The sequence below is a fragment of the Neodiprion virginianus genome, chromosome 5, assembly GCF_021901495.1.
Source record: "Neodiprion virginianus isolate iyNeoVirg1 chromosome 5, iyNeoVirg1.1, whole genome shotgun sequence".
Taxonomy (NCBI): domain Eukaryota; kingdom Metazoa; phylum Arthropoda; class Insecta; order Hymenoptera; family Diprionidae; genus Neodiprion; species Neodiprion virginianus.
Window position 1 is genome coordinate 9,409,742 of NC_060881.1, and position 25,573 is coordinate 9,435,314.

General features: G+C 34.6%; 1 protein-coding gene across 4 annotated transcripts; it reads left to right on the forward strand.

Annotated features, from left to right (window-relative positions):
* The first annotated feature begins 35 nt into the window (after positions 1-35).
* Positions 36-20,633, forward strand: LOC124304775 (rotatin). 4 transcript variants are annotated; one of them, XM_046763394.1, is made up of 31 exons: positions 36-121; positions 384-1,881; positions 1,978-2,162; positions 2,351-2,527; positions 2,659-2,774; positions 3,230-3,488; positions 3,638-3,796; positions 3,933-4,037; positions 4,187-4,708; positions 4,827-5,047; positions 5,123-5,360; positions 5,442-5,651; positions 5,739-5,945; positions 6,082-6,255; positions 6,333-6,468; positions 6,752-6,976; positions 7,085-7,346; positions 7,435-7,610; positions 7,723-7,968; positions 8,056-8,279; positions 8,457-8,750; positions 8,858-9,098; positions 9,191-9,359; positions 9,451-9,647; positions 9,745-10,484; positions 10,730-10,934; positions 11,113-11,324; positions 11,552-11,692; positions 11,861-11,990; positions 12,646-12,928; positions 19,289-20,633. In XM_046763394.1, exons 2-30 carry the CDS (start codon positions 1,836-1,838, stop codon positions 12,915-12,917), a joined length of 6,489 nt encoding a protein of 2,162 aa, XP_046619350.1. In that variant the 5' UTR covers positions 36-121; positions 384-1,835; the 3' UTR covers positions 12,918-12,928; positions 19,289-20,633. The 4 variants fall into 4 exon arrangements, with proteins under 4 accessions (XP_046619350.1, XP_046619352.1, XP_046619353.1 ...); XM_046763396.1 differs by lacking the exon at positions 19,289-20,633 and adding an exon at positions 13,001-15,484; XM_046763397.1 differs by lacking the exon at positions 19,289-20,633 and adding an exon at positions 13,128-15,484.
* The last annotated feature ends 4,940 nt before the right edge of the window (positions 20,634-25,573 follow it).

Genomic DNA, 25,573 nt, shown 5'->3' on the forward strand with positions numbered 1-25,573 from the left:
CACTTATGCTCAACAACCTTATTTTTGTTTCAATAAACAGAAACATTTCAAGACCTTGGAGCAAAAATGGCCCATCTATGTTTAATCGCATCCCCCGATAAAACCTTTTCATTCTAAGGAGGTAATTTATGTACAGAGTTATGCAACAGTATGAAGTTAACGAATCGCAGCAGATACTTATTGACTTGATTAAATTCATATCAGATTTAGATAAACAGAAATATAAGGAAAGAAAACACAGTTCATTTCAAGTTTATAAAATCATATTGATTCCATAATAAAAGCTGCAGTAGCATTTTTATAAAATTTGCAAATTATAAAATTTAGCCGTATTATCTTACTGTTATTATATTAATTTTTTTTTCTCCACTTTTTAGCTACAGAGAAAACATTCAGAAAGAATACCTAGGCGGAAATTTTTCTGTAAAAATTAATTAATCAACTCTGGGATTTCCTCTGACATTTACTTGAAAAGTGAATTGCCTGCTTCTATATTTGCAGACTTTTCGTTTAATTTTCTCCAGAGAAAAATTTTAACCAGGGAGAAAGTAGTTTCAGATCGTATGTAGCATATCGATCACATTGTTGATAAATATTGGTAATACATAAGTGCAAAAAAAATGCAAGATTAATAATTGATTTGTGAGTAAACCGTTCAAAGCATCTGTTGAAATTTTCAGAGTCAAGATAGATTTGACGTCATTTCTACATTGCGTAAACGCAAATAACAGTATTTTGTAACTTGATTTTATTATCGTAACACAACTGGCAAATCAGCTGTTACGATTTGTAATCGCGGTTGCAGATCATTGCCGTTGGTTTAAAAACCGCATTAAATGTATTATTATATGTGAGGTGGATTTTATTAAAATGAAAAACATCGTGAATATAAATTTATAGAAATACATCAAGTTTATTCTCATTTATTAAACTAATTAGCGTACTAACTAAAGTAGATAACTTACAAAGTAAACTCAAGTCAACAGGTTGTTTTACACGAATCTGGTCACATATCAGCACAGGTGAATAGTGTGTTCGGAATTCAGTTTCTGACCTTTCGCTCGAGATATCAATAGTTTCTCTTTTTACGAGTATCAAATAAAAAAAGATAAAAGTTACCTAGATTCTCCATGATGAAATCTAAACGGAAATATGATAAGAATAAAATTTAAGGTTATCAATAAAATGCACACGTGATTTTAAAATAGCTTTTCTTCGTAAGTGTGCTATATTTTGGATTATGGCATATTTTTTCGAGCATAGAAACTCCGTCAAAATCTGAGTGGGTGACTCATTTCAGTTTCAATTTTCGTATTATCAAATAATATATTTCCGAAAATCTAGTCGCCATCAAGCGGATCACAATTCATGTTTTGGCAAGAATTTTAATGAGCTTTTGGACGTTAATTCGTTCTTAACGAGCTCCAGCTAAATTTGGTGACAAGTAAATCAGTTCTTTGGATAAATCAGTATGATTTGAACGAATATTCATGCTTTAAAATTGATATGATTAACATTAATAGAACCGTGGTAGAAACGCACCTTTCAGTTTCGACTGAATTTCAGCATGTCCTTTAGTTTTTCAAGTCATTCATGGACTTCCGTCGTCGTTGTTGCTTTGGGTTCGTTCCGAAACTAACTGACCGCGCAAAAAACTCCCTAGGACAGAGACAGACTCATCCACAAATTCCGCAGCGCAAAAGAGATGAATGACTGTTGACAGTACTGGGAGCTAATTTCCGAACGCATGGTTTGTTGAGGTGGAATTTTCAAACGTGTTTTATAACCTAAACGATGACTGATAACAACGCCGATGGATATGGTCGATTTACAAAATGAGCAGTATTAATACGATAACGTCGGTCCACATAAAAAAATTAGGTAACCTGAAGCTGTGGCAATTCCTTTGGGTATCCAGATAATATTTTGGAATTCGTACATAAATATCTTCTCTCAATTTGGGATGTTTATTTTCAGGCCATTCACTCGATGAAATCCGCCTGAGAGCACTCGACAGTATCATTTCAAAATTTGATCTTGGTTTCGGTTGCGATTGTGAAGCGGTCAAGAAAGAGCTTATTCTCAAACTATTCAATTGGTTCACGTTTCCAAACGTCCCACAGCCAGAAAAAGTTTTGGATTTACTACTACGATTAATTCAGGTAAAAGAGAAATCAAAGACTGTTACAGTTATCACGTTATTAATTGCCGCCACTTACCATCGAACTGATAAAAGTGTACCTGTGGCTAAGCGAGGAATGTCAGTATGATTGACATGCCTCAGAATTTGAAGCACATGTTTTTCCAAGCCTTGTTTAACATGTTGATCGTGTTGTTCACCTGTTCGCAGGAAAATGGAGAAAATTATACAAACGCCTTCGGCAGACTCAGATTTCAAAATGAAATACGTGAATTACGAGCCCATCTCGATCCGGCACTTCACAATAAATTGTATCAAATTGAGGCTGTTGCTACAGATACAAATAATTCTCAACGGTCTGCCAATATGGAGGTTCGAACTATCAAGGTAGGAATTTTTACATTTTCCATTGAGTTTTAAATATAAGTATCAACGAAATAGATGTGGCTCAATGTATAAATTGTGAGGATATTTGAACAGTTTCAATTCCAGTTATACACAAAATTCTATGATTTCAGAGACCAGGTCGGTTTGTTACATCTTCCACAGAAACTGTAGATCTCCAGCTTAGAGACATTGAAGCGAGTAATAGTGTTTTGCAATCTTCTACAACAAAAACTGCATCATTAATAAGGTGTGCAGTTTGAAGTTAAAAATATAAAATTTATTTTTTTCATATGTGAAACAAATTCAAGGCAATGCTATATTCATAAAAAAATTTCGATTTTTCACCCATGAAACTGAGTGAATAACTCGCAAATGACAATACTGTCTAAATTTCCGTTCATACTTGGAAAGGACATTGATCCAACACAGCCTGATCCTACATTAAATTATTTACATGATTTGTTACAAAATTGTGAATTTGCAATTTGACGTTTTTCCAGTTTCCTCTCCATAGACAATTCATTATGAGAAAGAAAATCGGTTTTACGTCTTTCTACAGACTTAATTAGAAAAATTATTCACAGTAATTTGAATTTCTCAAGAAAAGGTATAGGATCACCTTGAATGTTATGAGTGATGATGAAATGAAACTGCTTTGAAATTTGTAGTTTTTGAGTGGTATTATAAGTGATTTTCATTCAGTACATCACTATTTGATCCGACTCTTCAATGTGGAGATGGAACACACATTGACAAAAAGACGGATGGTGGTATAAGATGGCTAGTTATGCCCTGGCAGCCGCTGGTTACTTCGGACAGAGGTGTGCTAGCTGCTATTGAAGAAGCACTGCACAATGTAACTGATACAACTCTAATACTACATACGTGTCAATTCATCACAAACGTTATGTTGCAAGATTTTCCAGCAGAGGTTTTTTTGCAACGGCCAGCTATTGTCACGGTAATATTTTCTTGTTTTCTATATTACATGGATCATTGTGTATAAACCACACATATATCCCAATGAAGAGGCATGGCTATTTATTGATGCTTCATTAATTTTTCCATATGGTTTATAGTGTTTGGAGTAATGGTTAATATGTTTTACAGGTTTTACATAATCTTATTACAGCAAACGAGGATTACGAGGAAGGTAATTTTTCAGAGATGGCTACGGCGTTGCTGAAAACTTTGTACAAGTTGACACGTTCTTTAAGATTTCGTGTTTACTATTATTGTGATCCTTGTGTCGCCAATAAAAAACAAAAGGTAAATTATGAATCGTATTTTTCCATCGTTTGATTTCATCTCCATCTTTTATTAACTTTTTTTTATATTGCTTATCAACTCTTACAAAGAGAGTTGTAATACCTTTATATTTTTGTATATTATTTTTTGATCACAGCTGCTGGCAGAAAATGTGGAAAGTGCGACCTACCCTTCATCCGAGGAAAGAGACAGTCCAGATCCTGGACTTCCAGAAGTGAATTATCAAGCATATCAATCTACGGTGAGTGATGCAAGTCTAGAATATGACAATTTTTGTTCTGACCTTATTGTACTTTAATTTTTGAAAACTATTTTACGTAAAAACAATTTTAACAATACCTTTGGTGGTGTTCTGCGTTGTTATGTTTTCAACATATTTTTTCCATTTAGGGTACAAGCGAACGAAGTCAAAGTATTGTAGATAACATAGAAGACACTGATTTACAATCACAGCAAATGACGATACCAACTTATTGCATACAGACACTAAAGAATATTTTGTTACTTTTGGGTCTTCCAATTGATCCTGCATTTCCATTGACAAATGTTATGCATGTAACAGATTTGGCTTCTGAGCTTATTCGGCTATTAAATATAAGCCTTTTGCCCAACATTTGGCTCTGTGGCGACAGCGAATCTTTGAAAGTGAACGAAAGCTTAAAGACCTTGTTAAATCTGCTCGGCGAGATAATTGAATATCTAGCATCATATTCCAGTCTGGATCACTGCAGAGTAACGTATTTGCAGCTTGTATGCATTACGACAAAACTGCTTAGTAATCTTGTTCCACTAGAATTAGCAGACTTGATACTTGCCAAACCATTGAAGCTTGCAATTGTCACTGCTGTTATGGATGCACCAACGTATTTAATGTATCCAGATATACACACAATTTTACAAGAATATGCAAGAGTAAGTTTTCTTTATTTTACCAAATTAGACAATAGATTTGCTATAAAATTACCCGGACGGATGAATTTCGGATAAATATTTGGTTGATTATTCTTGTTATGTTTTATCACAATCACAGCAATTTCATGGTAAAGAAGAGCGCGAGAGTATGAAATTGTTTGACGAAACATGTCTAATAACGAAATCGATGGAGGCTGCTATTTCGTTGATGAAAAATAGTAATGAACTACCCATGCCAGTTGCTCTAAAAAAGATTTATGCCTCAAAATTATGCTTTTCGTACCATAAAAACTTCAATATAATTAAACAGGCAGTTTCAATTTTACAAAATCTTGAGGAGTGAGTATTGGTAGTGTATGATTTTAGTTAAATTTGACCTCTTACTTCTTTGGTAACATTGATCACGTTTTAAAGGTGCCGCATAGACCCTAACGATAAGATATTAGCTACAAAACTGGTACTGAATTTATTGGCGAATAACGATGTGGATGTACAACTGGCAATGTATGTAGAATGTCATAAACTAGTGGTAGCGATTTTAGGAGTCACTTTCACTAAAGGAAAACATTCGTGGGGTAAAATATCGTTTCTTCTGGAACCAAGTGTCTTGGTGGAAATTATTTGTCATGGACTGGGCAATGAAAATCTGGAGGTATAAATAAACATTGATTGCATATTTATTTAATTTATCAGTTATCCGAAATTCATTAGACATACCTGTTTCGTTTTCCAGCTAAGAAACTTGGCTGAAGAAATTATAGTATATTTACTCAAAGCAAAAATTCAATTTGGAGAAGAAGGATGGCGTACTTTCTTAGAAGTCCTTTCGCCAGCTCATGCCCTTTTGCAATGTTTTGCTAGTACTAAGTCAACTTTAGGATCATGTGTGTTGAAAATGTTAGACCCTGATTTGTGGTCTAGTATCCAAATTCCATATATTGAGGTAACTTATATACAGATCTGAAACTCTACCACATATTTGTGATTTTTATTATCGCTTATACTTTTTCTCGCTTGTCTCCTTTTGAAGGTTTTGAAGGGCAACACTAGGCTCTTGTTCGCTATTAATTCTGATGTTAGAGAAGAGGCTGTTTGTCGGCTCATCTGGCTGTTGGGAAAGGAAACTGATTCTGTTAGGAAGTTACCCCGGTTATCTTCCCTTCACGGTCTGCCGCTGAGTTCTGTCTGCATAATCGATAGAAATTCTTCAATCAGACAAAGCCAAGGCAATTATCAGGTTATTTACTTATGATTTTAATACTTTGCAATCCAAAACCTAGTTACAGCTCAGAATAAATGAAACGAATTTGAGTTAAAACTTGCAACTCTATGACAAAATACATATTATTGTGACTGAAATAATTCCCGTTTAGAAAAGCAGTCTATTGTCTGTTATTGAGATGCTTAATGCGCCTGGAGTTGACCCAAAAATGCGAAAATCAGCATTGGTACAAATTAGTGTGATGCTTACTGATTCATCGCTACATAGTATTTTTATCAACGAAAACGGCTTGGAGTTGATATTAAAAATCTTTGATAGTGCCTTGGTATGTACGTGATTAACAACACATTTTAATTTTATTGTCAGTTAAGTACTCATTATTTAATTTGAATTTATTTCCAGATTGAACAGGAGTACACAAATTATCCAGATTCTGTAATCCCTATATTGACGATACTGAAGCTGATTTGCTCAATGGATAGCTCTACAAGACACGAATTGGCAGGCCGACCTGCAATATATTTGAATATTCTTCGAAGTAATTATTACATACTCATTACAAAGATGGTTGCTTGAGAGATTTTTTTTTTTTTTTTTCTAATTGCCGAAATCCCAAGTTTCTTTGCTGTAATTTTTAGGGTTGCATTTTAATATCTTCGTTTAGAATAGCTGTTTTTTTAAAATCCCATTCTCTCTAATGGTAAACAAAGCTCGCAAATGTAAGAATGATTCCAAACTGATGCTCAAGCGGCTTATTTTCTTTCAATCATATTCTGTAAGTGAACTACAGTAATTTGAAATATATTATATGTTTTTTGTAGGTTTATTTTTGTTTCCAAATAACGATTGCGTGAAAAACAATGGATCACATCTTCTCTGCCTGCTGTTGTACAGCGATTACATTCTTAGAGTTGGGGACAAAGAAACAGATAGACCAAATCCTATAAATGTATCTCTTCCATATATTGTGGTAGCAAGAATGAGGTTGCCATTCACAAGTAAATGCCATTGGAAAACCAGTATCCACAGGTGTCCAGACTTGTCAGGTACGTGACTCTTCAGTATTAAAAAAATTGGCCATCATATATGTTGGTAGAGGAAGTCTGAAGAGGCGAAAGTTTCCCTTTTTTTTTTCTTAACAAACCCTGAATCAGTTCTTCACAGCAGCAATGAAAAGGCATTGACGTTTGTGAGGCAGTATTGGGCTTGGGAATGGAATGACAAATTCGATACATTGTGGAAATCTATCCATACAATAAACGACACTCAGATATCAGAAAGACTAATGATCCACGAATCTGAATTCACTTGTCTCCAACTGAGTTCGGTACGTTACTGTTGTCAACAACAACTGTATAACATACAGAATTCAACTACCCATGGCGGAGTAATATGTGCACTTGATTTCCTTACTGTGTAAGTGGTATGAAATTAATTGCAAAGGTATTAAATTTATATTTTTAAGCTTATTCTTCATGTTACTCACATAACACCTACAATGCAGGTATCTGAAGTTGTATGATATGTCAAAGTGTACCGAATTATCTGACGTTACTTCTCTGCCTTGGGAACAATCGTTTGAACGGTTTTTATTATCATATCCCACGAACTCAGAAGATTCCAAACTATTCGTTCATGTTCTATCGTTTCTCTACTCGTTTGTGAACATTACAAAAAGTGGTAGGTTTGAAGGGTCAAAGTTAGTTCAAAATTTTAACTCCCCTTATTTAAGATTTAAAGTTTATATTAATTGTAATTACTTATTCAATTCTTACCTTGTATTGGACACTAGGCAGCAATGCTTGGCTCTGTAAGATTATGAAAAACATGACAAAATCTCTGTCCGATTTACTTCGAAATCTTGATACAAACAACCAGGATGCACATCAGGCCATACTTAAGCTGGCTCGAGCATGTTCAGCAACTGAGTCGACAGATGAAACTCATGAAAAATCGAAAGATGAATCGTGGATTAATTTCATTGAGCTTGTTGTTTCCAATCTTTGTTTTGGTGATCAGCAGCACTTCTATAATCTAGGTATGTAATAGATCCAAACATACCACTCTGGTAGAATCCTGTGATTACTTTTCTCATTGTGTAATGCGTGATTACTGCAATTTTTAGCATATCTCGACTGGCTCCTCTCCTGCCTTTCTTACTTGACGGGAAAATGTCAGTGGAACAAACATAAGAACTTGTTAATTTCACTTGGCAATGCATTGATCGAACTGATCATATCATTTCATGGAGCAGGAACTTATAGTTACATGGGACTTTCAATAACGAGGAACTCAATTCTGTGCTTGAATCATTTACTGTATCAGATGCAACAAACTGTTGATAAAAACGTGAGTAAAGAGAGATATATTCCTGAAACAAATATCTCCTCAATGTTTTTACATTTAAATGAAAGTTGACTCTATGCTTCTGAATTTTCTTTTCTTTTCATTCTACACTACGGTTGCACTTTTAAAAATTTGAACTCCAATAGACACGTTTAATCGTAAGAGTACCATAATTCTCAGACATGGGCAACATTTTGGTACAACGGGGGAAGTTGTCTCAGTTGGTTGCCAATGCTTTGGCAGAATCGAGATCCTCTAGTTAGAGCATCGGCACTCCAGTTACTTGCAGGATTGACTGCTGCGCAACATACAGCTGTACAACTTTTAAACGCCGTTGCATTAGCTCCGAATGAATTGTGCCATGCACTGCTTGATCACATTACGAACAGAATGGAATCTTGTATAGTGAGAGAACAAGCGGCTGTAGCTTTGAGCAATGTTCTACGGAATTGCAAATCATCGGCATATCAATATGTAAGCATCCTCTTTCAAAGTCATCCTAAATGTTAAGCTCATTGCAATATAGGAAAGTTGTAATTGCAAAATAACTTTAATTTTTGTTTTAAATTGACGAATTTTAGGCAGATTCACTAAAGTCTGAAGCTATTTTAATATTTGCTGAACAGAGCAATATTTATTACGAGATCAGTCTAATATGCTCTAACATTTATTTGCTATCAACACTGGATCCAGATCCATCTAGTACTGTTAGTGAAGAACTTATGTTGTGGCAATCCGAACATAGTGGCACGTTTGATAATACGTTGTTATCACGGAAACATGTCACCCAGGTTTATAATTGTCATGAGGAATATAACTTGCGTACGTTGGTACTATATTCTCCAAATTTTTGTTTCAAATTTTCATTCTACAAACCATTTTCTTTTTCAAATTATTCACACATACATTTACAGTGTCAGGCAAGGACTCCGAAATTACAGAGGAAGACAACACTCTCCAATTTGTATCCACTCCGTCTCTAATCACAGCGATTTGTACATTACTCACTGATTTAATACAAGCTGATGAGCATAATATCATTCGGCAAATCTATGAACATTCGATAGATAAATATTTTTTTGGGTACGTAAATTTTTGGATACACTATGTTCGTCGAATTTTTTTCATTCATCAAATTCATCATGCTGACAATTCATTTTATTTGGATTCATAGATGTTTCAAAGGTATTCCACAGAATATTGAATCTAGGAAAGGTCTAGTGCATTACTGTGATGTCATTGAAATGTATACTGGCTTATGTACGGTAATCACAAAGTGTGTGACACACAACAGCAAGCTTACGACTACAGTAAACTTTTCTCCCGACTCACTTTATCTGGTCATAAGTCTTTTAAATCATACTTTATATTGTAAGTACACACCATTTCAAAATAATTCTTACATATCATAAATCTTTGTTGAAATTAGCTGCAATAAATAAACTGATTATGCATTTTGCTTGTACAGATACACAGACGCCAAGATTAGTTTACTTACGTAATCAGCTTTGGACAGAAGTTTATAAGTTGTTAGCAGTTCTCGCTATTTCGGAGAATCAATGCTCGGAGGCTGTGCAATCTGCAATCGAATTATGTGGGCCAGAACTAGTGGTGTCTTCGATGTGCATTGCCATTAAAAATTCTACTTCTGAGCTTCAAATGAGTGCAATTGGTTCACTCGCATCTCTCCTGTCATATGAAGTTCAGAGTGATGTGCCATTGAGAAAGGATGCTTCGTTGAAAGTTATACTAGATACAAGTCACACTACAGTTTCCGATAGGCGTAAAGAAGTAAGCTTGAGGGATATTGTGTCAGATGTAAATAAACTGTCGATAAAAAACGTGAACATGCATCTGAAGAAATTGGATGATGGTGATCTAAATGGGGAAAATATTTGCAACAAAACTGAAAGGATAACTGCAGATGGAAAATTAGCTCTGATTGGTTCGGAAATTTGTAAGACATTGTTGCAACTCTATGTTGCACACAGTTACACTAGATTGAAAAAAAATCGTAAACCAACGGACGACAAGGATATCATAATTGGAGCTTTTACAAACTTACTATGCGTATCCATAGAAGCTAAGAAAACTGCACTCGAGGAGGGATTACCCGAAACTACAATGATGCAGCTAAAAGAGTTATACGTTAAACTCAATTTACAACCGTTGGAACTTCAGAAGAATGGCTTTGACAGAGAAAATAAAGTAAGTTCTGGGCAATTAAATTCAGACCGATATATGTTTGGTTAGTTGTAAAATTAATTTGGTCAAATCGATGTTTGTAATTTAAGTGGTGCGCATCTTACGAATACTATAATGGTGCTGCAATTTTTTACATATTTATGTAGTGATTACCACACACAAACTGTAGGATGGACACATGTTTAAAATAATTCTTTAAATATAGAAAGTGAGTGATCAAAAAAAATGGATCGACATATTTTTTACAGATGAATCCTTTACTTCACGAGGTAGGGCGTATTTTTACGCTACTCATGAATTTTATGTACAACGGTCTCCAAATGAAAAAAACCATGGCGAAAGCTGGATTAGCGGACATCTTGCATAAATTGTGGGCTTGGGTTTCGATGAATAAATCCGTAACAATTTCTGCACTGAAATTACTCGCAACGTTTACAACTCATTGCCAAGAAGGTAGTTTATATTAAGAGCATGTTTATAGATCCTTAATTTTTTTGCACAGGTTTGAAACTATTTCATTTCGTAATTCTTTCATATTTTAAATATCATTTTTCCTCAATTTCGACTGCACCAGTTAGAAGGTATCAATTTTCTCTTAAAAAAATGTATTTTCCATTTCTATTGTTCTCAGCTACACAGTCTCTGACATTAACATCAACACTACCTGGAGTTGGACTCAGAAAAACGCCAAACACTGTTGCTTTGATTCATGTTATGATACACTTGGCTGCGAAAGAAATTGAGAAAGCTGGTCATCACTTTGACAATCATAAACTCCATTTTGCTTTTCATATTTTACGGAATGCTACTCATATCCATGAGTGCAGAGTCTCAATTTCGAAGGTGAGCTGAGCAATGCTCTGTGTATTGTGAATAAATATTATTGTGTAACTTAACGCTGTTGTCTCGAAATATGGCTCAGCTTTTTATTTGTAACTTATATTAAACATTGAGATTTCTGAAATAGAAACGTAATCAAACATGTACGTAATATTTGCAGAATGAGTATTACAGTTATATTATAACTTTTGAAGATATAGCTAACGCCTATACATTGTATCCATTTTCAGAGTAATCTGCTGCAGTTTTTCTCTAAAATTCACCCAATGACAACAAAAAGAGTCAAACCATGGCCTCTGGTGGAAATATACTGCTTAGAGTTTTTGATCGACTTTACATATCACGAAGAAGGGCAGATATCTGTATCAAAAGTATGTAAATTTATAGTTCCGTAATTTATTTGAGTCGCTTACTCCTAGGATTACTGACCAAAATAGTACTGTTAATTGTTTTATTTTTTTTTTTATATCCTCTTCATTTCATCTTAACAAGTGTAATAATTCACAATCTATCAATGATTTATGATTATTAATTTACAGGCTACAGATGGTTTGGATGTTCTGATCCAATTAGCTAAGTGCTCATCATCGTCAATTAGAATTTTGGCTATATCAATACTACGGAATTTGGGATTCAACATGGCAAATAGGCCAAGGCTTCTGAGTTCAGGTAGTTATTCAATTTAAATTATTTTCAAATAGTTCTTCAATAGGTATAAGTTGATTTGTGTCTTGGTTGATCTAAATTTTCACTAGCATCTGTATGGACTTCATATTTGGTTTTTTTAAATAGTGTTTCCAGTTTGAATCATGTTTCTTTTTATTATTGTAAATTGATCACTCTTAAAAATCTGAACTTTGTGGCAATCGTGGTTGCATTATATTTGATATTGATGCATTCTACGTATGCAACTCCCTATGATACATTGTGTAAGTTGTCAGTGGATTTAGACAGTCAAAATCTCGCACTTGCACCACCATTTTTGTTACATTCCTACATATTTTGAATAGTTAACATCGATTAATCAAATTCAGCTGTTTGCAATACCATACTAATTTGCCTCCAGGTCTTACTACCTCTGCCCCTATCTACTAAATTTGTAATTACTATTCAATTATTCGGCGCAGAATGATACCATGGCTCAAGCCTACTAATTTCGAAAATTTAAATGTTAATCACACGATGCTAATTTTTATTGACGAAACCAGAATTACAATATCATAAATATGACTTCCTTTAAAATGGGTTTGACTTCGTGGACACATATGATTTGTTTACGCTACAATCAAGTTCTGATTATTTGTATTATTTTTCTTTATTGCAGTTGATTTCATCAACTTGCTGCATAATATATTTAGCAAAGGATCATTAGCTGAAATTGGAGTAGCAGGTGCTATGCTTTGGTCTCTTGTCAGCAACAATCAAAAGGGTAAACTAATTGCTAGAAATGCTGGTTTTCTTCAAAGCATCCAAGAAGTACTGGGTCGATTGACACTCTCTGTTCCACATGCCGAACAAGAGCAAGAATTAGTAAAGATGTTGCAATACCTGATACGCATTTTGTCAACTTCTGAAAATCCAAACCATGGAAATTAATTTCTACAAAGGTAAGAATTTTATATTGACTCAATATTCAATTAATTTGTAAATATGATTCAAATCCAGTTAATCTCTTGCAGAATAATCGAATTAGTTAACCTTATAATTAATTATAACACTGTAATTTTAACTTATTTGATAGACTGACTATTTAAATAAGATTTTTTATAAGCATATTTACACAAAGCTTATAAATTTTATACACAGATATCCTGGCTTTAATTCACAATTTGTAATATTAAACAGAAAGTGTATCGTTGATTCGTTAAAATTTTGTAAGTTCGTCAACCGTTTATGCCGCCATTTGTGATTTAAAAAGTTTCACGGAGAATATAATGCTGTCTTATTTGAGATTTTTTTATTGCAAAAGTAATACACTTACGGGCACAAGGTTAATCCAGATCGTTGTATCTTTAAACAACTTGCCTGCCAACTTGTTGATTCAAATATTGCTCGTTAAATTAATGAGGAGGAAAAGCTGGTCTTTGCTCTTTTTCTTTTAGACATTCTGTATATAGGCAAAGATACCATATTTATATGTACGTTTGTATAAACAGCTTGTATAAAACAAATTTCAGAGCGAAACCACTCAACCATGTCTCTGATAAAACTCTTTGTATTGTTTATTAGGTATTAATGAGTTGTACTTTATATACATATTTACATGAATTAAAAATCGCGTTGGGAAGATATTTTCAAAAATTCAAGGAAAGTAACAATTATTTTACCATTGAAAATCACGTTTAAAATCTTTTGATCAAGTGCCATCTGATTTCTGATTGTTACCAATCTGAGAACATATTGCAGGTGAATCTCACTAATAAGATTCCACTTTTCTAAATAGCGAATTGATTTTTTTTTCACGTAAAAACACGTCATTTCGACAATGGTTTCAAACTAAGGAAAAATTAATGATGTGCACGTATCTTATAAGTTTCACCGAAATTATGTGTGAAGATTACTATTTGCTTATGATAATTAACTGATGAATCAGTCTGACGAATTTTAGGCGGATGATTGGGGTAGAATTCAGCACCTACACACACCCATAGAAATAAAATAAAAACTGTGCTAATAGTCAACTAGGTTGAAAAATGTCGGTTACACAGCTGTGTTTTTTTTTCTGAGTTCTGACATAATGTAATCAGTTGTTTTTCACCGAATCGCATAAGAACTTGAATTTTACGTGAAATCGTGAAAAATTCGGGGGATCTTAGAATTGATTAAACAGGTTCGTTCCATAAGCCTTTTGCACACTTGTTATCATTCGATTCTTTCTTTAATCTGACAGTTACAGTTCTTCACTGTACTTACTTATATGTTAAATGTACAATTTAATCGCCTATAAACTACTTTTCGAAGCCGTCTTGAGTTTAAGCAAAATCCCTGTCGTCGCTGTTCAGACTCAACGACTCGTAAGTGTTCGCTTCGTTTCCGTTAAACAATAAGCCAATCATTTGTTCGGTACAAAACGAAATTTACCATGTTTGCGTAATCTCTTAAACTAAATGTATGGTGGATGGCAGCAAACTTATTGTATAACTCTGTACGTTCAGACATTCATAATTTTATTAACGATTTCAATGACGTATCTTTTTTTTGCAAGTTTAAAAATGTTTTCTTTTTCACTTTCTTTACCTTTCACCGTGGTCATATACATAATTCCTGATGTACACGTTGCGTTATAACAATTACGCAACAGCCTAATTATCAACGAAAGTCCAAAACGCTTCTTCATTTTGTGCCGATCTTTTTTACCCTGCTGATTTCAATCTCTATATTTGAAGTTTCGTGATGCAAATGCTTAACACAAACGTACAGAACGTTCTTACGCTGCTCCAGCAATGATATAACGCGGTTCAAGAAACAACCAATCTCCTCGGACAATCCGATACGAGATATTACAATAACCGTCTTATTTTCAGCCGGTGTTGAACTAACCCAAGTTTACATTGTATATATGGGAAGATGCAAACTCTAGTGATTTCAAATTTAGCGAGGAATTCGGGAATCCGAAGCGGAGATTCGTTATTAGATCATTATTTGTATATTTGAATTTATGGAGAACGATAAGGTATCGTGAAATTAAACACGTAAACAAACTCGCCCGGTAATTGTCAAAATCCTGAATGAGAGGACTACTATTTCATTCTTCATAATTTTCGGACCTTGTTCAACTCGATTTATTATGCAACCGGGGGTTTTGTGCTTCTTTCACAACCGCGTTAGTAGCAGCTACCCACGTCAAAGACTCGCCCGTCCTAATCAGTTGAATAAATTTAAGCAGGATACAGTAGTGATAAGCGATTATATTATCACAGCAGCAACGACGTGAATATCTCAGCTAAATTATTGATTTTGGCTGTTCAGATTATTACGAAATAAAAGAATAAAATCCCTGACGTGAGAATATTCGAAAAGACCTTTTTCCATCATTTTCTGTTTCTCCTGTTGCTTACTTTTATTTCGACGGATAATCTTTTGTTTTAAACAAGAAATCTCTATCTTTCCACATATCATTTCATACGCTTATAAACGTAGGACAAAACAAACAAACATCCGCATAAGAAGGTGTGTAAAAAAAAAAAAATACAAATCGTTTTCTTAAGTGTTTACGTCAGTCTCTTTTCGGAGCGAACAAAACTAACGATTGAACAATTTGAAATCATGTTTTATTCGATGGTATACTCTGTAGTATTATTCGGAATTATAATCTGTAAAAAGCATATGATAAATTATCATACATGTATCGTGTGTGTAAAATAATCGTTTACTGTTGGACTCCATAATCGATGCGAAAAGAACTTTCACCGACTTAATCATAGGCGTTACAAAGTTTCCTAATTATACAACGTAAAAGACTGTCGAAGCCGCTCGCACGTCACGACCCCGTGTTTTCAATTAAATTCATATTAAGTTTTTTATTTTTTATTCTTCTATTTTCGATTCTTGTAATGTCATATCACCTCCGCATTCGAGCATAAAATAAATTGTCACTGTTCTCTTTTTTCCGTAGCTAGTTTTCATTCTTGCGTAGCTTTCAGTTAATCAATCGAATATGAGGAAAATAACTCACTTGTCATGTCAGTGAACATTTTTTTCTATCCAATCACGAGGAAAAAATAGGATTTGAAAAACCGTCGAGCCGAGCGATACAATTTCATACGGCCAACTACGCGTGCCGGAAAATAAATACCGAACTAATTGGGGCCGGGAACCATTCGGATAACCGAACAATATCCAAAGAAAACGTTGATTTGTTCAATGCTGATACATACGAATGTATTTCAAACAAATGAACTATCTTCTTATTCGATACATAGTACTTTTGGTTGACATTTATAATACTTACGTAATAGAATATATAGTGTATAAAATATATGTATTGAGAAACAAGTGTCTATACTAATATTAATATTTTATAAGTGGCAGGTCTATGTACATATTTGGTTTAATCCTTTGGAAAAAAGTCCACAATTTTCTTCCGTTTTACAACGAAAGTTCAGCCTGTAATTCGAAAAATCAGGAACTAAATAATCTTTCGGATGATTGACGATTCGGATAAATCAAATCACCATTCGGATAACTGACGTTCGGATAATCGACGCTCTATTGTATTACATGCGTGCACTAATAATATTGAGTTGGATTATTTCGATATTGCGCGTTATTTAGTGATGCCTAGTTGCATCGAATCAAACAAAAGGATCCGGCCGAGTAATTTTTATAGCTTCCACAGTACCACTGTACATCGTATTAATTTCCTCAATTCATTCGCCGAAATCGAATCTGTAATACGCAGCTCCAGTCCACGCAGTATCCGATATAGTTCCTTCATTATGATAGAAAAGCATACGGATACGTTTTGCGTTCAGTCCGTGCGATGTTTTCGAACACAGCCTATGTATTTACTGTTGCGAGAAAACTCCACACCGGAAACAACAAACTACGTAGCTCCTAGATTCTAGCGATTATCGACAGTGATCATAGTACGTAAATGCATATTTTTCTCACGCCAATCTGTGAAATTAATGGGACAGCCTCGTCGTGTTTTCGTAGATGATATTTTTGATCGTGATAATTAATTGTCAACGATGAAAGACCGATCGTTTGGCATACAAAAAGTCGAGTCGACCTCGTTGGTTTCGCTTCGCTTTATTTCTCATTTCTCTACCTCCAAGACGGTAATGACTGAGGTGAAATTATCCGCTTAACATTGAGTCTTGTAACACGGAGGTTAATGAGTGCCGTCAAATAATTGTCTATGTGTATTACGAAAGCGTGGGTGGCCCTCTCTATAAATACATATAGGTATGAATTTAATGAAAGGTGGTCTCTCTGACGGTATTGTGTCCGAGTCACGTGGCATCGGATGGATTTGCGTCAATGGTGACCTCCGACGTTGTGTCGACGCATACCGAGCGGATGAGGAGAGGCGGCCAGCGAACGGTGGCCGACAACCGAGGCTGGGAGGCGTGTCCGCAACAGACAGCCTGGTTTCCAAGTCGTTTAAACTGTCCAATTTACGCCGGTCGCACAGCATATGCGATACATACACTACTTCGAATATTATACACTTTCTTGTAATCTCGGCATATGCGTATCTACGTCAATTCTATGGCCCCTGATAAAGTTCACTTAACTTTATAGAGGCGTCACGATTATAATATCCAAGTAACTCTACGGACCCTGATGATAAAACTGATAACTCGTGTATATTTAAAGCATAGAAGATAATTGTTTTATCATCGGTGTTCGTAGAGTTACTTGCTTTGTAATTGTCACGTCAAAGTTCGGTCTTTTATGATCAACCTCTTTGAAGTTGAGTCAATTTTATCAGAGGACATCGAATTGGTAATTAGACCGTAATCTGAACGTCTACGTACGATGCGGTTTCCCCTCTCCAATATCCTATTTTATGCTCCCACCAAAGAGCCAATTACATTCTTCTGACGCGGCTTTCGCATATGTGTTCGTACGACGTATTGTCCACGATGGGAGATTATCTTACTTAGGACGTTTTAACCTCGGCTATGGATTGTACACAGGCTCGTATCTTCGACCGAAACAATTGCCTGCATGCTCTCTTCGTCCCGTAAAAGGTGAATTGTTTTGAACGCCAAGCACGATTATCGGAGTTACTGCTGTATATGTTTCGAAAAACAGCGACCGAAACTTTCCGTCGCATCTATTTTCTACGATCTGCATTGTCGATGCTTAACCGCGGACTATCGCATTCAAACAACTATTCAAAATTCGAACGCTTATTTATGTACATCATGTACATGTATATAGTATATACTCTATTGCCAGAAATCGTTTGCCGTTCTTAGAGTATTCTGAAATGTTTCCCATTATCCGTGAAGAAACAAAGAGTAAAAATAATTAAACGTGCCATAAACTCGGTTCAATCACGTATTCAATTAAAAATAACGAAATGAGTACTATTCTTACTTAAAAATAAAAACCAGGGAACTTTTTTACTATCCTGCAAGACAGTTGAACCTATAAAATACCTTATACATCCTGGACAACCGAGCCGTTACCGTCATGAACAAGTCAATTTTGGTCAACATCCTGGTTATACTTTATATTATACGAATGACTTTTACAAACCTCTGCATTCTCTCTTTCGAATCCGATCCGAACGAGTATTGCTGCAGTTATTATTTCTATGTGTATTTTTTAAAGTCTTAAATTCCCTAACGAAAGAAGCATGCATATAGCATCTACTATTGTTACACCAAGTATCGCGTTCATAGGTAACATCTATCAATCAATATCCCGTGTAGATTTTACGGCCGTACGATGATTGATGAGTAACCGCGTCGGGAGGGCGCCGGTCACGATTATCTAACAACCACCGTCGTGTCCGAGATATATGTTTTTTTTCCAGCACCACCCAGTGCAAAAACAATTGCACAAACGCGCAAAGTGCGAAACAAGGTAACGCACACCTCCCGCGGTGAAATTTATGCTGTTTGAACTGTGTCGTCATTCGGTAAGTTATGCGCACTTCAGAGACACGGGGCAACGGACACGGTGCATGACACCCGTTTATGATCTGGGTTTTTGAATGCAAAGACGTTCTAAATCCACGTCTAGTCAAGCTCAATGATTTAAAAAAATATATTCCATTAATACTAAATACTTCGGCTTGCTTGTCTTTCGTTCTATCTATTAATCAATCGCGCTTCAACCTATATATGTTATATGTACAAAATGACCATGCAGCTTTTATCTACTGTGGGGATACTAGACCTAGACGATTTCGCATCTTTACTACGCGCGTATATGTATACGATTCATATTGTATACAACAATACCACTGTTTTATAGTTGATACTCTACTGTTTCTTTGCTCCTAGGTTATGCAGGGGATTCAGATTGACGTCATTTGCCACAATGTCAATGTACGACAATCAGAGCGTATATCATGCCGGTTTAGTAAACACCAGTTTTACACAACATATAAAGCCAACCGAAGATGCTATTTCTTCATCGCGCAGGACATTTTCGCTCATTCACACGGTATGACACTAGAATAATTTTCGAAAAAATTTATCCTGTGAAAAAAATCCGCAGCTTGCTATGTATTATACACATATATACGTCGTGCTTTTTGCTGTGAAATATTAAACTAAGTATCGCAAGTATCGTTAACACCATTAAAAGTACATTTAGTTATTTATCGTTGCCAATTTATTTATTTATTTTTTTTGCACATATTCACGTAGGAATGTGTGATGTGTATAATTTACGGTAAAATAGAGAGTAGAGAAAGCTCGAAATTTATCAGGGTATTTTTTATAAGACGAATATAACCATAAAATAAATATCGTTGGATGGTCCGTATACAAAGTCGAGTACTTAATGTTCTTTGATCAAAAGAAGTCGGTGATAAATTATATAACAAAGAATGAAAAGTAAGAGAAAGAAAATAAAAATTGTATTTCGCCGCTCTGTACAACCTTGTCGAAAACAAGAATTTTTATTTCGCGTTGGCCATAAGAAATGAATATTAGAAAAAAAAAGATGGAAAAATGCAAATCTTGGGCATGGGCCGAAAATTTATATGGCGCCTTACAAACAGAGTGATTATGTGCGCGTGTGTACGTATAACATTTGACGTCATCGTAGCACCGTTTATATCTTTTTACATGTATCTTATTCCATACGCGATTTGTTTAGCCTTATAGTTGAGAAGATATTTATCTATGATGTAAAGTAACTTGACAACTTATATATTACGGTATTATACATAAGAGCGAACGCTACAATAATTTTGTATGTATAACACATGAAACACACATCAGTACCTGTATGCAAGGGAAAAATAACGGTACTATTAACCATTACTAATCGGTATATAAATGGCAATCATTTCCTCATCCATGTGCCTTCTACGGCTCGGTTTTAGTCTTCTCCAAATCTTTTTACCGCACTAATAATTCAATTACGTATTAATATAACATTTACAACAATGGCGAAAACCAGTACAATTTTTTTGACAATAAATCGTAACATTATCGTACGTAAAGAGACTCCAACAACGATTGTGTGAAAATATTATTTTGCAATAAAAAATCGGTGCAAACGAAAACTAATAAATGTATCAGAGCATTATACGCAACTGATTTTTTACAAATCACCAATTGTACGTTAGTTATAATACCTACACCTGTATAATATACTCATGATCCTGACACGAAGTTTTATCCTAAGTGAATCGATGGAGTTGTTGTATGTGTCTGAAAACACAGGTATAAACCGTACAAGGTATACCTGCTCGGATCCAACTTTCAAGAAGATCTTGTTTTCATTCTAAAGCTTGACACCGACTCCCCTTCGCCTCGCCCTCCAGCACGTTTAACGTTCTTGACGTCAAGACGAGAGGCCATGACGCATTGTTGTAGGTTACGCCAGACGATCGGATAAAATTAGAATTTTCGTCCCTGGCCGACACAAAATCGATCCGTAATGTGCAAGCTCAACAATGTATAAAGTAAGTATGCTCAAGCCTATTACAATATATTATGTTACAAGTGCGGAAAGTGGGCGCTTTCCGAAAAGTGTGAAGTTTGCAGCATGAGTCAAGGCGAGCGCTTTAATTATACGAGTCAGATATCGCCCATTCGCACGTGTGACACAAGCTATTTATTCCAATAATTGTAAACGAAAGTTTGATTTGAGAATCGACGAAGGTACCACTGACAGTGCGTAAAATTTGAGTTAGGTAACTTACGCTCAATGACACAGTGCGTGAAATAGAGTTGTTCGAGGGTGCGCATGCGCCAAAGAAAGCTCTAGTGTGTAAAACCGAGCATTTCAGTGGCGCGCGTGCGCCAACGTCATTCCACCGTACAGTTCAGAAATGAGACACTTTATGCACGGTCGACAGGTTTCAAAAATCGAACTCTTCAAGCAGGTGATAAAGAAATATATTCATTCGTTATTGTGCACAGTTTCACACCCACATTTGTAAATTCTACCCGCTGTACAGAATGAACTGTCTGCCTTTTGTACGTGTAGGTAGATATCTTTTCAAAATTGGTTTAATATTTTCATTTTTCTTGAATTGTGTTCAACCCTTAGATACTTTGACGAAATTCGCAAGTCTGAACAAAATAAAAGTGTCGAATGCCTGACATTGCATATTGTAAGGTGTTATATACGCATGGGATCACGTGACCGATCACATTAGTCAAATACGGTAAATCGTATTTTAAAATTCTTCCTTGTTCCGAGCAACAAAATCTCGTAATTGTAAGTTTGGCAAATGATAGATTTTACGATTGTGCTTTTCGGTTGACCAAGAAAATTTCGGAAGATTGATGCTAAAGTACAAAAAATATCTGAATCAGTTGCAGTAGCGTACCATCATTTCAAATCGACTGAAAACTACCTGTAAATACCCTAATGTTTCCGGCAATTTTCGGAAAAATTTTTAGCCCTCTTGAAAGCCAAATTTTCTAAACTTCGAAGATATTTTATTACATAGGAATTAAAAAAAGAATTTTAAACTATGATTTGCCGGATTTGCGTAAAATATTGGTTCGATTTGAGATTTTTAGTGATACGGTAGTTTGGATATTACGAAGTCCGCTCTGGTCAGCTAGGATCGATAGCTGAATATGAATTAGTAATCAAATGATTTGCAAAACATAACCTTGTAGCACGTCTCGCTGCAAAATGAATACATTAAAGCTCTCTTCGATATTTGTTTTGATCTAAATGACCTAACACGACTTAAAGTTATGACATCGTCATGGGGAGAAAATGTTGAATTTTTGACAGTTTTTCCTTAGACCATCTGGAGTATTCGAAGAAGTTTGAAGATGCGATATGTTTATGATATATTCGCCTGAAAAATGTCTGTCTTAGAATACAGTTGATTAAAAATACGGTTGATTATGAGTTAAACAAACAGACCGCTACGTTGTACGGAGGCAGTTGGTCGACATTTGCCATTGGTATAATATCACGTCATAAAAATAACAAAACCAGCATGTAAATTATACCGTGATGTTTGAATGTTGTAACAACGTTAGACATTAGTTGACAAGCGTCATCGATGACTTTGAATTTTGCATCAGACATTGACTAGATTAATGATATCTTCGTTTTTTCGAGACGCATCTTACAAGCAAACCTACAAAGTTGACCTGCACAACTCGTAATCGAGATCCATGGGCAAAATTGGATGTTGAAAATTTTATAGATTCACGATCGTTTCATTCTACGGCAATTTACACCATTTCATAGATATTAAAAACAGTAATTTGCTCATTCGCGCAGAGATTCAAATTTGATTCGTAACGATGGTCGCGTCTCATTATGGACGTAGAAGTAGCTGCACTAATTCATTTCCGTGTAAATACGATAATGACCACAATTTTTTGGATTTGAAAATGATCAGAAGACCCTGTTGTGATGATAAAACAGATCACGCTGTCATATCTGATTGAAGACGGAAGTGATAATGAAATCAAAAATGGATTAAGCCTCAAACTCCGACATGCTCTGTATTTCTATTTTGACTGATTGTAAATCTAACCTCTTGAAATCATTTTTTGCGCACATTAATTATTCTCAAACACACCGTTAAAAAAGTATTTCAGCTAAGTGACGAGCACAGCTAACACGTAGACCAGACATTTTTATGAATCATTTTACGTTTGACAAAGCTTCTCAAAAAAGGCATATCAAATTTCTATTCAAAACTACGACACGATTTTTAATATTTTATTACACTTGAAATACAACATAGAAATTATTCTGAAAAAAACTAAAACCTTCTGTGCATTGGAATGTTTCACACAAATATCTTCTTGTATCCCAAATTTTTTTTAAATATTTGCAATGCAAAATTTGTCCTAATTTGGTAACTGCGTACCATTAGAAGAAAAGACGAGGAGAACGATGATTAGGAAAAACGAGATGAGACTCGATGACACAGCCAATAAATTATTTGCATTGCGAAAATGACTCGTAAAAAATAGTGAGTTCGTGAACACGATGAATTCTTAATTAAGTAGCTGTACTTAAAAAGCGGTTTGTTGATGTACCAACCCTGTCTGCAATCCAAAAATCTCATCGTATTTGTAAAATTATTACCAAAATAGCAAACATTTTAGGCTATTCATATACGCTAGCACTTTGCGTATTTTGTAAAAATTAAAAAATTCTGGTCTAAGGTTGTGATTGAAGAACAAACTGATTATTCATTGGCTGTAATCATATCCTGAACAGTTGAAACTATCGCATCCGTTTGCAGAGTGCGAGGATTTAGTGAATTTTAACGTCGTAGAATTTTGTATATGTAAAGTGTCTAGAACACCGAATTTAATCAGATTTTTTTTTGTATTTAGTACTTTATTCGGCATATCTAGATACCGCTGTTTGCTAAACATTTAGACAGCTACACTGACAGCATAACTTGTGAGCTTGTACTAGTTGACCTTTGGTATTTCAGCTATTGGTGAGGATAAAACAACATTTTTTGCTGATAAATGGGATACCGATGTGGAATGCTGTTTTCTTTTTTCTTGTCCCTTAAGGTAACCGTTATACTCTTTTTTCTAAACTCTTTTTCTTCTGTCTATGGGACGAAAAGACGTGTCGCAGTTGATGTTATTTGCATCTTATACCGGTCTTTATAACTTACACCTCAAACGAGCGAAGATTTATATCTATATATATTAAAATTTTCCCGTTAAACTTGTGCTTCAATGTTCTTTAATAAACATGTAATACGTTGTTAAGTAAGTACAGATTACTAATCATCCCTGAAGAGAATGAAGAGAATATCAAGATCTTTGCAACTACTTCTAAGCTTAATTTGCATTAGCTTCCTTTTTATTCGAAATTTAGATACACTGTTAAACGTGTTTGTAAAATTACTAAACACTTACTACACGAAAGTATAGCTAAATTACAAATTTCGTGTTTTAAAGTGAATTACTAAGCATTCTCATTAAATTTGCAGTAAAAATTTGTAATTTTGCTCAACTTGGTTGGAGAAACGCAAAACCGTATTTTAAATTTACTAAATTATGTATTAAATGTATTATATTTGTAAATTTACTATACATTTGCTATATGGTATTTGGAATTTACTACACATTTTGCTGACTGTGAGTTCACGTGATAAATGTACAAAGAAATTCAACTACAGTCCGTTAAAATTAAAAATCTATTATAGCAAAAAGAATTAATTATATGCATCTCTATTAATTTCACTCAGTAGACTTTAAATTCCGTAGTCAGATTTCGAATTTCCCAAAATCTGAGTTCTCAAATCAGCCCGAAGAATTTCAGTTTTTCTTGATAGTACGTCACGCGTGCCGTATTTTAAAAGTTTCTCAACAGTTTTTGTAAATTCCAGAATTTTCTTGCGAATCTACTCAATTTGTGTGTGTATAAATTTTATAAAAAATACTTAACAGTATCAGATTTCAACAAAGCCCAAAAAATAACCACGTTAATTTTGGCATAAGTAATCAAATTTTCAATTTCAAACAATTACGCTGTAAATTTACTGACTATCTAACAATTTATTAACTTTGTAAGGTAAATGCTCTTGTCAATTTATTTAAAATTGTACTGCGAGTACGAATTTGGAAACTATAATCTTGTTGCTGAGTTTTCAGTGACTGTATCGTCTGTCACGTCATGTGGACCGTATTATATTACATTCACATAATATTGTAAAAATAATACTCAGATTTATTGAAATTATAGCACTAATACTTAATAAATTTACGGTAATGTTACGATGAATTCAAAAAATCAGTTTTCGAAAAATACTTGAAACAAGTGAAGTAAATTTATTCTTCCGTAAGAGGATAAAACGTCCATTATAATTTTTTTTAAACTTCTAACAAAAAATTTTAACAGTGTATGCACACGTTTTGTTCTGTACCTTATGTCTAAAAATCTGAGCGGTCTTTGCCTAAATTGAAAAATTTCATCACAATATTTCACATATCTGATGGAAATTTTAGCGTTTGGAGTAATGGATTATATAGTTTCTATATACGTTATAGACTGGAACTGAAAGTATCGAAATAAAAGACAACAACACAAAACCGCGTAAAAAAACACTATGCTCGTAAAGAATCTTCATGATAGAAATTCTACATTCAAATGGC